Source organism: Dreissena polymorpha, chromosome 11, assembly GCF_020536995.1.
Source record: "Dreissena polymorpha isolate Duluth1 chromosome 11, UMN_Dpol_1.0, whole genome shotgun sequence".
Classification (NCBI taxonomy): Eukaryota; Metazoa; Mollusca; class Bivalvia; order Myida; family Dreissenidae; genus Dreissena; species Dreissena polymorpha.
This window is the reverse complement of record NC_068365.1, coordinates 16,192,959-16,207,399: the sequence shown is the minus strand read 5'-3', so window position 1 is coordinate 16,207,399 and position 14,441 is coordinate 16,192,959. Positions and strand designations below refer to the sequence as shown.

Sequence of the window (14,441 nt, the reverse complement as noted above, 5' to 3'; positions counted from 1 at the left end):
GGCATTTTACTTTCTGATCAAGTAAACATCAAAATTTGTTGATTATAAGTCAAATGTTTCTTTAGAGTGCTTAAGAGAACTAATATGTTATCATGCAGACCACCCGACTGACGAACATTTTTACAGACAGACGAACCTATGTCAAGCAATGTCACACCGCTTCTGTAAAAAGGGCACCATTATAAAAGGTTCTCGCAGTGTTATCTCTTTGGTAGTTAATTTAAAAACAAGATAATAAAGACAGCGATTTCTAAATTTATTGGTATGTATAAACAATTTTATTTACAATGATATAATATTTGAGTAAGAAATTGAATAAACAAATATTGACAACCACACGTATCATGTTATATACATCGTAGAGAATGTTAATATACAAGAAATATTACATACAAGAAATTGTACAAACATGAGATTATACGATGGAATGTAAATGTTGCCACTAAATAGTACACAACAGATATTGTTACAAAGATTATCAAACTACAGCCATGTAACAAATACATTTTCTGAAATACAGTTCATTTAATATCAGGGTTTTGAAGGGATGTAGGGTCCATTCAGGTTTATCCCCTCTCATTGTATAAGACAATTTATGTTAACGTTTGAATATTTTTATGATGCAATGTGTGGTATATTTAAAGGTGATTGTGCAAACTTTGTTTTCACAGCTTCTGAACTGTAAATAACTTGTGCTTACTGCTACTGAAATTTATCAACATCCCTTTAACAATCGCAGATGCAATCACTTTCAACCTGATAAATAAAATGCTTTGCCTTGGCATTGAAGTGACTCTCATCTTGTGCATTACCTGGCGTTTTCAACAAGCAAGTCATGTGTTGAGAATATTGACTTTGTTCACTTTTAACTGTACATGTATTGCTTTATATTTATAATACGTCAGGCAGTTAATAAAGGAATGTCACTGGAATAAAGGGATGTCACAAGACCACCATGCTTTAAGAAGGGATGTCTGCACCAACATGCTTTAATGGCCTTGGGGAAACCCTGATTAAAGTATTCCATTAAAATGTTGCAGAAAGGATACCATTTTAATATATTGCTAGTTTCATACATACTTATCAAGCACTTGTGAAGCAAGAGGGCCCTAAGGGTCCTAAGCCGCTCACCATAGTAAAAGTAGGAAACTAGTGAAAAATGTCCTAAGCAATAGTTTTCTATAAATTTTGCATTTAAATACATTTGTAAAACTTTGTAGGATGTTGACAAGTGTTTTTCCATAATTTGACCTAGGACTCAGTTTTTGACCACACATGACCCAGTTTTAAATTCTGCTAACATATCATAATGACACAGTCATGTTCTCACCAACTTTCATATGATTCATGAATATTTGGAAAAATATGTGACCTCTAGAGTGTTAGCAAACTGTTTCTTCTTTAGTGTTAACAAGCTAAAATGTAGGCAGTAGATTACACAAATGTCAAGCAGCAAAGCTGACAAAAGGCAATCACAAAAGCCATGAGCATGTGGCACACGGGAGAGCTAGAACATTACATGTCTGAAATAGCACAATTTACAAGTATTTGTACAATCTATGAGTTATACTTGATCAATTCTGATGTATAATTGGAAATGATTTTATATACATATTTTAAAGTATGAAATTGCAAAAAAAAGATGAAAAACAGATATGCAGTCTCATAAGCAAACTTATATAAATCAGCATGTTTGACATATGTTTGAGTCATCATGATAAAGAATGGCAATGAGCTTTTCTGTGTAACCCACAGGTATTTTAAAAACAAAATTAATCTGAGATGAGGTACTATTACAACTGGATGTACAAAATAAAACATAACCTGCTTAAATTGGTTGTAAAAAATTAACACCAAAACCTAACAATTTGTATGCATGAATTATGTTTAAAAGGTAAGGACAATCATAATTTTGTTTGAGTCTATCATTTAATAACAGAAAAAAATTAATACAAAAATAAATGGTTAAAAGAAAAGTTTCTAGACGCAAAGTTGCAAAACACAATTATTTATCTATTGCATAACATACTGTTGATATGTCTTCACTGAGTCTTAAAATCAATCCATCCAAATATCACTATGAACCATTCACCTTCGCATCACTAAGAACAGAACCGTTGCCATGAGGCCAGTTGATATGGAAATGATGGAAGCAGAAACAGTCGAGGAACCATTGCAGCCGTCTGCGCTGCAGGTGTAAACGCAGCCACGGTATTTGCGGCTGTGATCTGGGAACCTCATATCCTGACACTGGTTCCCCAGGTCCCTTGAGCTACAGAAACGATGGGTACCGACAACACCTGGAACACGAGAAAAAAATGCAGGATGGGTCTGTTTAAATGGTGTTGCTGATTTTTTTTCCACCAAATAGATTTTGTTCAAAAATTATATTTAAGTACTATATACAAATACCATATGAAAAATGAAATAAAAATATAGGGTCACCGGCCTTGTTTTTATTTTATTCACCATTTCATAACATGTACTTTTTCATTTAAACTGGAAAATCTCTAATTGCCTCAAATAAATAAATAGCCTATGAAATAGACAACATATAGATTTTATATAAGCTGAGATACATAAAATACCATTTAATTAAACAACACAATGCCAAAAAAATGGAGAACACAAGTTAAATTAAAACAAGGGCTGTTTGTAAAACATGCATGCCCCACATATGGGCTGTCCATTGTAGTGGCAGCCATTGTGTGAATACGTTTTTTGTCACTGTGACCTTGACCTTTGACCTAGTGACCTGAAAATCAATAGGGGTCATCTGGGAGTCATGATCAATGTACCTATGAAGTGTCATGATCCTAGGCAAAAGCGTTCTTGAGTTATCATCCGAAAATCATTTTACTATTTCGGGTCACCGTGACCTTGACCTTTGACCTTGTGACCTAAAAATCAATAGGGGTCATCTGCGAGTCAGGATCAATCTACCTATGAAGTTTCATGATCCTAGGCATATGCGTTCTTGAGTTATCATCCGAAAACCATTTTACTATTTCGGGTCACCGTGACCTTGACCTTTGACCTAGTGACCTAAAAATCAATCGGGGTCATCTGCGAGTCATGATCAATCTACCCATGAAGTTTCATGATCCTAGGCGTATGCATTCTTGAGTTATCATCCGGAAACCATTTTACTCTTTCGGGTCACCGTGACCTTGACCTTTGACCTAGTGACCTCAAAATCAATAGGGGTCATCTGCGAGTCATGATCAATCTACCCATGAAGTTTCATGATCCTAGGCGTATGCGTTCTTGAGTTATCATCAGGAAACCATTTTACTATTTCGGGTCAATGTGACCGGGACGTTTGACCTAGTGACCTAAAAATCAATAGGGGTCATCTGCAAGTCATGATCAATGTACCTATGAAGTTTCATGATCCTAGCCCCAAGCGTTCTTGAGTTATCATCCGGAAACCACCTGGTGGACGGACGGACCGACCGACATGTGCAAAGCAATATACCCCCTCTTCTTCGAAGGGGGGCATCAAAATATATAATTTTTCACCCCAAAAAACATCCATTTTTTACTATTTTTTAACACCAAAATGTAATTAAAAAAAATTATGTTAAATAGAATTCTGCAAAACTGCTCAAATATGTTCATCTTCGTTTTGTCATCATAAAACAAAAATAAAAAAAGGGGGTCACCGCACTTTTAACCGAGATTTTTTGTTTTAACTATCCCTACCGTCTACGTCAAATTTTATAAAAATACATCAATTAGGAAAAACCCAAGTACCGGTACATAGATTGTAAGAAATATGCATAAACATTAGAAATTGTTTACAATCTTAACTGGGATCACAACAGCTTACCAAAAGACATTAATAAAAAACAGTATTTAATCACAAACAGAATACCATACAGTATCAAACTCGACCTTAATCATTAATAATTTACATGTACTTGTTCACAGATTTCAGCTTGTTTTGAAGTTTGTGATTAAATGCTTAAAATTGATAAATTTAAACGACATGACTAAAAGGCTCCAGTATATAACAAGGAGGAAATTAAAGAAAAAAAATAAAAAATTAACCCCACCTGGGATCGAACAACTGACAATTGAATCATGAACCAACTCAGTCATTTCTGATGATACTGATAACAAAAATATTGAGTTGTGCTAATAGCATCATTGGTGTTTCTATAAATATATTCTTGGTTAAATAAACTGCCGCAACACCCCTTAATAAAATTATGTTAACTGGTTTGAGGTTTAAAAACGTTTTAAGAAATCGGGTATTGGATTTTATCTTTAAGGTTCTTCTAAGTTCTAATACACAAAATTGGCAGCTCATACTTAAGAAACTTCTGCAAATGTTTTTTTGCTCAAGTGTTAAGAGCAGTAGGTAAATGCATCATAGCTTAACAGAATAAGGGAGGGAAGGGGTGTTGTTGGCAGTGTTTTTATTCAACATTTTGGCAAAAGGGCCAGGTCCTTTTGGTTTGGGAAAAATCACAATGTTTTGTCTAAAAGTTGGAAATGAGTGTTTTGTGTTTGAAATTGGTTTTTGTGCTTTATTATTTTTTAATTCAGATTAAAAGTGAGTTCAATGTTATATTTCCTCAAGTTAAACTTATAGAGCTGAATGGGACATGAACTCAATTTGGATTTGTTTTTTTAATTTGGAATTAATTATTTCTAGGTTGCATTTGGGAAAATAATATACATTTTTCCATAGTGAATGGGTCCCTTTAACGGCCCGAATAAGCTGTTAGAGCGTACCTCCCCACATGCCCGTGACCTTGATGCAGTACTGGGCCTGGTACATCGTACACAGCTTAGGTCTCTGGCTGCTGTCTGGGAGGTCATGGTTGAAGAATTCTTGGCATTCACTGTCCACGGCCGAGTTACACTGGTAGCATTCAAGACTTGCAGCTAAAAGAATAAAAACAAAACAAGGATTAATGCATGAGCAAAAGTGTTGTCCCACTGATTAGCTTTTGCAGTCCACACAGGCTAATCAAGTACGACACTTCCATCTAGGCTGGATTTTCCTATAGAAGGATTTTCATAAAACCAAAAATTCCATAATTTGCAGACTGCACATGCTAATCTCAGCGTTCTAAATAAGCTGCGTATCAGCGTAATATACGCATTACAAATATCAAGATACGCTCAATTTATCATTTCCGTGCGTACTTTAAAGCAAGCCAATCTGGACTTACGCTAATGCTGTAAATTCTCTGCGTACATTGTAAACAAAAAATATAAACAGCTGATTGTCTTTAGCCAAAATATGAGACTGGTTATCGTAAAAATTAGAGCTGGATTGTAGAAATAGTTAGCCAGTCGGTATGTATACTCTGTATCATCTAGACGCATGGTAAATTTAGTATTGATTTTTTAACAGACAGTCAAGCGCTTATGTGTTTATTAAATTACATTTAGTGGTCAGCATGGCTTCTTCCAAGCAAACTCAAATTAATTCTCAAAGTAAAAGTGATTCTATGTGTACGGCAAAAATTGTACCGAGTAATAAAATTGTACTGCCAATACTGAATGATTTAATTTCGTCTGTTTTCAAATAAAAAAGGAACCACTAAAACGCTAATAAAACAACTGTTGAAAGTTGGCAAAAAAGTTTTCCATGGCCCACGGTGGTGGACAATAAGGACGAAGATCTTCTTAAATGAAATCTGCCAACAATACAAGTTAAAATAACAAGAAATTAAGAAACCTACTAATATGAAAGAATACACATAGTTAATGGTTAATTGTGTTTAACATTATTAAAGTAGCGTGTCTGTACCCCGGTTATATTCTGGTTTTACTTTTAGCAAATTACCCTTCAAGCAAGGCAAAATTTGACCATTTACCCCCATGCTTTGAAAAGTGGGGGTATTTACCCCCATGGGTAAAAAATTATCTATAACGCTGTAATCTGGGACAATACTTTATGCACCTGCATTAAAGGGATCTTTTCACGCTTTGGTAAATTGACAAAATTGAAAAAAGTTGTTTCAGATTCGTAAGTTTTCGTTTTAGTTATGATATTTGTGAGGAAACAGTAATACTGAACATTAACCATGCTCTAATATAGCCATTATATGCATCTTTTGACGATTTTAAAACCTAAAAATTATAAAGCGTTGCAACGCGAAACGATTGAATAATTTGGAGAGTTCTGTTTTTGTCGTTACATTTTGTGAAACTACGAAGATTGCTTATATAAGGTATAAAATACATAAAGAAAGTGTACTCGGCGGAATAGCTCAGTAGGCTAAAGCGTTTTTACTTCAGGACTCTGGCAGGACTCCAGGGGTCACTGGTTCGTAACCTGCTCCGGGCAATGTTCTTTTCCTTTTTTAAATTTTTTTCTTGGTTTTTTACTGGAGCTTTTATGATCCAATGTTTACATTTATAAATATAAAGCATTTAATGAATAAGTTAAAAAAATGCCAAAATCTGTGAAAAGGCCCCTTTAAGCCCAGTTTTCCCAGAGATAGGCTGATATACATACCGGTAAATGAATACTGAGGATTTCATAACTGTGCTTCATGAGATGAAAAGTGGACTGTTTGTTACCGTCAAACAAACATTGTCAACTATGAATTGATGCATTTCGATCAGCATGGGTCATATGAACAATTAGAACATTTTGACTATTTTAAACACAGCTCAACATTAAGTGCTAAATTAACTTTTACAGTCTAGGTCTGTTAAAGATCACTTGTCCTGAACTAAAATACTAACTTCATATACTGTGTAAGTTTCATTTCTTATACATCATATATATTTATATATGCTCAATTTGTATCTGAAGTTTTTTTTATGAAAAATCATTTAAAGGATAAAACAACTAGAAAACTGACCCATTATTCTATCTATCAATTATCAAAGGTAATAGAAAGAATCCTATGAAACAAACTGTAAACTATCAATAAGTTATGACTATAGGAGCAAATAGTTTAAAGTGCATTTATTTTGCATAACAAAGAAATTTATTAATTAAAAAATAAAAGTGGCTTTAATTTAAAATAATCACAATATTTCTTATTTGTAAGAATGACATCTTGCAATCAAATATAAGGGAATTAACCATGACAGAGCTGTGCTTTAAATATATTATCTTCCTTGTTAACAGTATACACAAATTATTAAGTGCAATGTAAGATTTGAAATATCCCCATTTTATCGCTTAAATGAGAATATTAGTTTTGGTTGAACATTTTAGTAAATTATTGGATTTGAACCAAATTTAACAGACAGACAGCCATAATGTTGACGTGGCCCAAATTATTTGGAAAATGTGTGTATTTTCAACCAAAATGGGAATAGTATCATATTCTTTAAAAGATTTAAATGATTTTAAACCAATATGTTTAATTAATGTCTGTTTAAAAAATGTTTTGTTTAGTCTTGTACTTTTAATAAGGTAAGATTACTCCGTTTGAATCATCAATTGGTCATCGATACCTGTTTTAGTTTCATTCCAAAACTTGCATCAGGGACACGCATTTGCAAAATAATTAATGTCAGGCTGACAAAAAAAGTTACAATCTCCTTGTTGTTAATGCAGCTTTTAACATTCCCTGCCCCAGATCCAACTAGGTTTGTGTCAATAGACTTTGCTGTAGTTGAAACATTGTTAAAATCAACATCTGACAAAAGTCAGCTGCAATGAATATTATTCGATAGACGATCCTCATAAACCCCAGAAGACTAAGTGTTATTTAATGTATCTACCTGTGATGTCGATGGATGTGTATCTGTTTTATGAAAACTGTAGCTACGCACAAGGCTGCACATTTGGACAGTATATATATATATAATTTTTTTTTTTGGGTGGGGGTGTTTAGCTTTGACTAGCCATGATTCACAAAAATGGTGTGCATTATTATTAGAGCTGCAACAATTCGATCCGATGCATCGATAACGATACCAAACAAACCAAATTCGATTCGATTCTTTAACATGTAGACATATATAGACATACAGTAGATACGTAAAGCACGCTGTATTCTGACTATTGAATACGGGAAGGTATAGGTTTTATCTTTACCTGTAATAACGATGCGCGATTGGTTGCTTATTTAGTTATTACTTTATTCATCCAATCAATAAGCGCGTTTTGGTCTACATTCGGAAAAAGCGTTCGGAAAAAGCGTCAAAATGGTTGAACAAGTTGTGGCCGACAAATTGAAATTATCAGATGCGCCTAAGAAGCTAAAATTTAAAGTGTGGCAGTATTTTGGGTTTCGGGATGGTAGCCCTCCCGATTAAGCAAAGTGTAAGCTGTGCTTCACGGATGTGGCGTACCCTAAGTCCGGCTCAACCACTTATCTAATGCAACATGTCAAACGCAAACATAGCGTTGATTTAGCAAGACTGAGAGGTAGCACAAGTGCAACTACTCAAGTCGCCAGCCAGAAAAGTAGTTCTGTTCTGTTGGGAATTTGTTTATTAGAGAATGTGATTTGTCCTACAGGTTACAGGTGATGCTGTCACGGCACAATGGTAGACATCCTTGTAGCTGTTTTGGGTATAAGTATAATTGTGATAGTACTATCACGCAACTGATTCCAGATGTTCTTATGATAATTTATTTATTTTTTATATTATTGTGTAGTCAATACAATCTTCTAGTCAGAAGTTTATTGATATTAAAATTGAGTCCTAATTTGCTTTTCTTTTTTATGTGTTTTATTGAAATATTGACATAGTTTGTAAGCCAATTGGCAGTTTCTTGCCTTGCTAAATATTTCTTACAAATGTTAATTTAACACACTTTAAACAGTTTTTAAAACACTGTTTAATCAACCAAACTATATCAAACAAACACACAAATGCCCAATGATCTTTCTGTATATCCCCCCCCCCTCCCCCGGAACCAACCCCCCCTTGACTTTCTCGCTATTTGTCACTCGGTGTTTCATTTACACATGTACACCATTTTAATTTTATAACGCGTCATCTGGTTGGTTGTTCTCATTGTGTTGGCCAATGATATGGCGTTTTAGAACCGAGCATTCGATCGACAAAATATGACAGCAAAACACAGACATGTAGTGAGAAAGTCGAACTCAATTGAATATTAAAGTTATTAGCCGAGCAGGAGATCAGTTAGTTGTGTAATCACGTTGCTTTAACTGTCTTTAAACGAATCCAGTTGCATTTTGTCGTCAACTGCATGGGAACATGTGTGTTTTCGATGAAAAAGGTCATGTCCAGTGTTCCACAATCTTTCAGCAATAGGCATATAGTGCGTTTCATACCTTGTGTATATATAAGGATCATATTTTCCCGCAACATCAATCGGTCTGGATTTAAATGGGGAAAAGGTGTCCGAAAATTTTCACCCGAAATCATGACAAATTACGTTTAAATATATACTATTGATTTTGCCATTCATGAAGGTGGTATAATAAATGTACAAGTTTAATTGCCTTAATCATTTTTTTTAAAACGGAAAATACGAATTTTCTCAATTGGTTTTATCATTTGCTATTTCATTGCTGTTTTGTATGCTATTTTTTCTGACTTTTTTCATCGTTGTCAATATTATAAATCTGTGTAAATCTATACCGATGTTTTAAATCGTTTTTGACTCGATAATAGCTTACAAACATGCGCTGAACCAAATAAATGTCTGTTCGTAGGTTGGTGTACGATATAGTTTATTGTCGATTAATCCACGGCCGATAGTTAAGATGCGTAGGGATTAAATCACGAGTGCAAAGCACGAGTGATTTGAAACCACGCATCTTAACTTCCGGTCGTGGGTTATTCAACAACAAACAATAAAGTACACAAATAATTTCGATTCTAACACGATTTTTACTAAAAATTCATACAATGTATATTATTTTTCTTGTGTACTATTTTTTTGTGACGTTCCGCCCATAAAAATAACTTTCCGCTGTTCTGTCGATCAGATCCGCGACTTTCATTCATTTATTGCCAGATTATTACGCTGGCGGAAAATGTATCAGCATGTTTTGTTTAGTTACAGCGCGTGCTTTCAGTGTATAAGGTCCGCCCACAATTATTGCATAATATCCAATTTTCTTCTTTGTTTATATGAAAGTTTACTGTATCATGCATGGAATGCACAATTTCCACGAGGATAACATCGAGGTTTTCATCTCTGAAGTACCTGTCAACGATTTTATCGTGGACGAGTACACATTACGGACCGATTAGTGTGCAAGGTATAAGCTAGTGAAATTATCGATTGATATTGACACGGGGTTATTCACGCATGACTAATTCACAACCGCGCGAATCTTCGCTGCTTGGGCATACTCTGATACTAGTCGGCTGACGTGCAATAAACTGGTCCAGACCGGTTTAGAGACTGCAGCGAATGGTTTATCACACCTAATCAAGATAAGAATGTAATTAGGGTGTGTTAGCATGTTTACTGTGTAATCGATTTCATGACATGGGAATTTTAGCAAACAGAATCGGACCGACTGTTTGAGATTTTCAATCGGTCTTTCATGACCCCAATCGGTCTAGGACCGGCAAAACCGAAAAAAAATATGATCCCTGATAATACCTATACGAGGGTTATTTTTTCAAACTATGAATTTTTGTCAATATTCGTTGTTGAAAAGTCAAACCATACACAATAGGTGTACATTTAACAATCTGGAACCCCTGGGGTAAGCTTGGGGGGGGGGGGCAAATTTATGATACTGCTGCCTGTGTTAATATCACCATCACCAAAGCGACCATCTAAAGTGCTCAGTGTTAAATTCAGGTCGATACGACCTAGATATGATTAGCCCAATTCCCGCTTACTTATCCGCGCAAGAAAGAGTTGTATAATTTATGCAAGAGGTTTGAGTTCTCCAATTATGTTTATTCACAAATGTAAACATTATATTACTATCGTGTTAAATGCAATAGTTTCGAATGGTGATTTATAGAAAAGAATTTTAAAAAAAATGATTGTATTGTATGTGTCGCGGAGGAGATTGTTTATCAATGATTAAAATAGTCCACTTTCTGCTGCGTCTGCGTGACGTAGTATTTTCGCTCATCTCATTCATAAATCTGAGGCTGGGGATAAACAAAGGAGAGTCCGGGTGAAATAACGCACTAGTATAAGGTTACGCTTGTTTATATTCACAGGTCTCAATTAATAATACGTTGACCACGAGTTTAACAATTATTACAGGGATAAGATAGACAACATAAAAAATGTTTCATTATCGCTGAAACTGTTAAAAAATATTTAAATATAACAAGAATATTCTCTAAAAAATGTAGTCTTGCTGTTTTGAAATAAGGTTTGGAATTTTGGTTTCTAAATAACTTAATTCAAAACAAAAGTTTAATTATAGTGTTTTTTACTTGTAAGTCGCATATTTACCCCATTATAATGTGTGTTATAATAGGCAAACCATACATTAGTAAAATTCAATCTGCCTTTGCACATAGAAGGAATGGGTCAATTAGGTGCTGCGTTTCCTTTGCTTACTTCAGTTAGAGGTCAATTCTTTACGTAATAGCAATCAAAAGGCCCCGGCTTCAAAGGAATTGCGGAGCGTTCTTACATAATAAAAGTCGTAGTCGCATGGTATTTGCGTTTAGCTTCCTATTTGGTCACGTGGTTCTTTTTCGCGGGTGTTTTGGCATTCATGATATGAGGCTATTAATAGATGCGCCTATCGATAAACAAAGGAAAGTTTACGGGCGATAACAACGCAGTAGGTTACGCTCTCACATACAACTCAATAACGTAGAACAGGTCATAAATTGAGAGATTGGGGAAAAAGTTGACGCTTATTTATATTCTCAATTTATAAAACGTTGAACATAGGTTCAACAATAACTTCAGCGATACGATAGACAAAAACAAAAAATGTTTCATAATCGCTAAACCCAAATATAACAAACAATTTATAATAATAATACAAATGACCTGTTTCATAACCGCGTTCATGCTACTACAGCGGGTATTTCTGGAAAACGTTCTTTGGTTCTCAACAGATAGCGGCGATCTTTTGTATTTACGGGTGCTAGCAACGCAATAGTAGAAGGTAAGTTAGAAGGTTTAGCTTGTTTATATTCACAGTTCTCAATACATATACAGTTGGATATGAGTTCATCAATTACTACAGGCATACTATAGGCAACCTCGAAAATGCTTTATAATCGCTAAAACCGAAAACAACTAAATATGTTATATTAAATATATTTATAACAATAAATGTCTTTTAAAAATGTAAGTCGGCGTATACGCTGACTTTGAAATAAAGTTAGCTATTTACTTTTCTAAATAATTAAATACAATTAAACAAAAGTTAAACTATTGTGTTGTGTTTTTCACTTGTAAGCTGCATATGCAACACATGAAATGTGTGTTAGCATTGTAAAACCACACATTAGTGTGAGTAAATAAAAAATATACTACGGGAGAGCACTTCATATGCGTCCTAATATGCCTTGTTATGAGGATCTTTCTTCACTATCGAAATATATCGTATGTTTATATTTGATTTAAACACAGTTTTCTTTCTACACAATTAAATCACACGTCAATAGCGCCGTCGTGCGAAAATGGGTCTTATGCGTTTCAGCAAGCGTTTGTTAAACCCAACATGTGCTTTTGCGCAGTAAGGCCATAGGCGATGCTGTTCGCTTTAAAATCACTCAATATGTTATGTTTCTCCTTACCAGAAGGAGGGATAGCTGAGTGGGCTATTTATATGATGGGCACATATGGCATAAGACCCATTTTCGCATGACGAGGGTCATTACAAATTGAAAATGCCACATTTAAGAACAATGCTTTTTGATACAAAATTGAATTCAAAATAGCAAACTTGTTAATAATGGCAGCCTATCCACACATTAAGGAATGATTTCCAGACGTGCTGACCAAGTACGGCAAACATTGTGGTATGATAATTAAACGATTTTCTCTTATCGTGACACTATACTATTTCCCTAATGATTGTTTTCTCATCTTGGAGGCGAAAGTGAAATTCTGCGAGATGGATTGCAACGCGTAATTGTAACAGGGCCACAATTTGTGTCGTTTGAGCATACAGAGAGTAGTCCAGAATTCCTTACACTGAACAGTGCTACATCCTTTGAATTGAGCACATACTCAGTGATGTTGCAAAAATTCAAAGGTTGTATTTCGAATCAGCTTATTAAATATTTGAAAATATTCATGCGTGTCTGTTGGCGTTATGTAAAAGTCACTAAGATGAACTGAAACAGCTACGCCTAAAAGCGCATTATTGCTCTATACCTATGTTTATGTTAGCATTGTTGACACCGTGTGAACTGCTCGGGTAACAAGTAAAACATAAACAGCAATGTTTATATACTTTTATTCCTCCATATACAAGATACGAAGATTATTGTATATTTTGAATTTGTATATGGTGTCAAAAATGAAAAGTTATGTACACGGAACTTTCATTATGAATTTATATTCTTGGTGAGATAGTCATTTGATATTAGAAAAAATATTCCTTTAATATGATGGTGACTGCAAATTTTCTTTATATTAAGTTCTCATTACCATTTTCATCATACTTTCTATGCTTTCAGAACTTCCAAAAAGCATGTTGTTTTTATTTTGTCTTAGTTATTTCTATGAAATAATAAGGATGATAAAAAGTGCACACAAAACTCGACCCGTGCGCTATGACACACACTTTATAAAGTTGAATGGCGTGTGTTCATTTCAAACTTGCCATTGATTTTGAAAAATGAATTGCGTGTTAAATTATGCAATAGCGAACATCTTCAGTGCCTTCAGCGCTTTGATTTTCTCCTGTGAATAGGGAACTGTTTACCTTAAAAATTGTCTTCTTGAGAATTAGGATGTTTCCCAGTACCAACTTTATATCGAGGAAAAAATGCAGCATATTGAAAAATTAAAATGCTGACATGCTCGATTTAAGTATAAAACTTAAATAAATATTATCCGGAAGCGTTTCCCCACCCACGAAGAAAACAGGTAAATACAGGTAAGAATTATGAAAACTCGCATAATTACCTTGGTCACAAAAAGCCAACAGTACCATTAGTGGTACGATCGCATAGCAAATATCCATTGTTAGCGCTTAATATTATGGTTGCGAGTTATTCTCTTTTTTGCATTGAAGTTTAAAAACACAAACAATATAGCGACACCTGTCGAATACCTGGATTAATCATGCAAGGGAGATAATTGTAGAAACCCTCACAATGTCTGGGTCGGCACGGTTAAATTTAAGCAGCAAAAACGGTTATTTAGTATACTGTAACCTATAGTCAACGGAGTCAACGGTTATATTCAAAGGGGACCAATTAACAAAAATGCTTTATACTTATAAACTACTTATAAACTACTGACAAATATCTATCAAATACATAATAAACGTGCGAGTTGACGAATGTCAGACAGGTCGACCACTTGACACTTCGACCCCTTTGGTTCTTTTTTTAAAGAAGACACTTCGACCCCTTTT

At 34.6% G+C, this 14,441-nt stretch overlaps 1 protein-coding gene across 1 annotated transcript; it reads right to left on the bottom strand.

Annotated features, from left to right (window-relative positions):
* Positions 1 to 243: 243 nt before the first annotated feature.
* On the bottom strand, positions 244 to 14,163 carry LOC127851162 (U-scoloptoxin(05)-Sm1a-like). Its single transcript, XM_052384780.1, has 3 exons — positions 13,988 to 14,163; positions 4,744 to 4,896; positions 244 to 2,300 (listed from the first exon to the last, which is right to left on the bottom strand). Exons 1-3 carry the CDS (start codon positions 14,043 to 14,045, stop codon positions 2,089 to 2,091), a joined length of 423 nt encoding a protein of 140 aa, XP_052240740.1. The 5' UTR covers positions 14,046 to 14,163; the 3' UTR covers positions 244 to 2,088.
* Positions 14,164 to 14,441: the final 278 nt, after the last annotated feature.

Bases quoted from the DNA above. Each gene is read 5' to 3' on its own strand.
- LOC127851162 (XM_052384780.1), bottom strand. From the start codon at position 14,045: ATGGATATTTGCTATGCGATCGTACCACTAATGGTACTGTTGGCTTTT. The intron at 4,897-13,987 runs GTAATTATGCGA...TTATTCTTTTAG, and splicing joins GTTGGCTTTTTGTGACCAAG to CTGCAAGTCTTGAATGCTAC. The intron at 2,301-4,743 runs GTACGCTCTAAC...CTCGTGTTCCAG, and splicing joins GGTCACGGGCATGTGGGGAG to GTGTTGTCGGTACCCATCGT.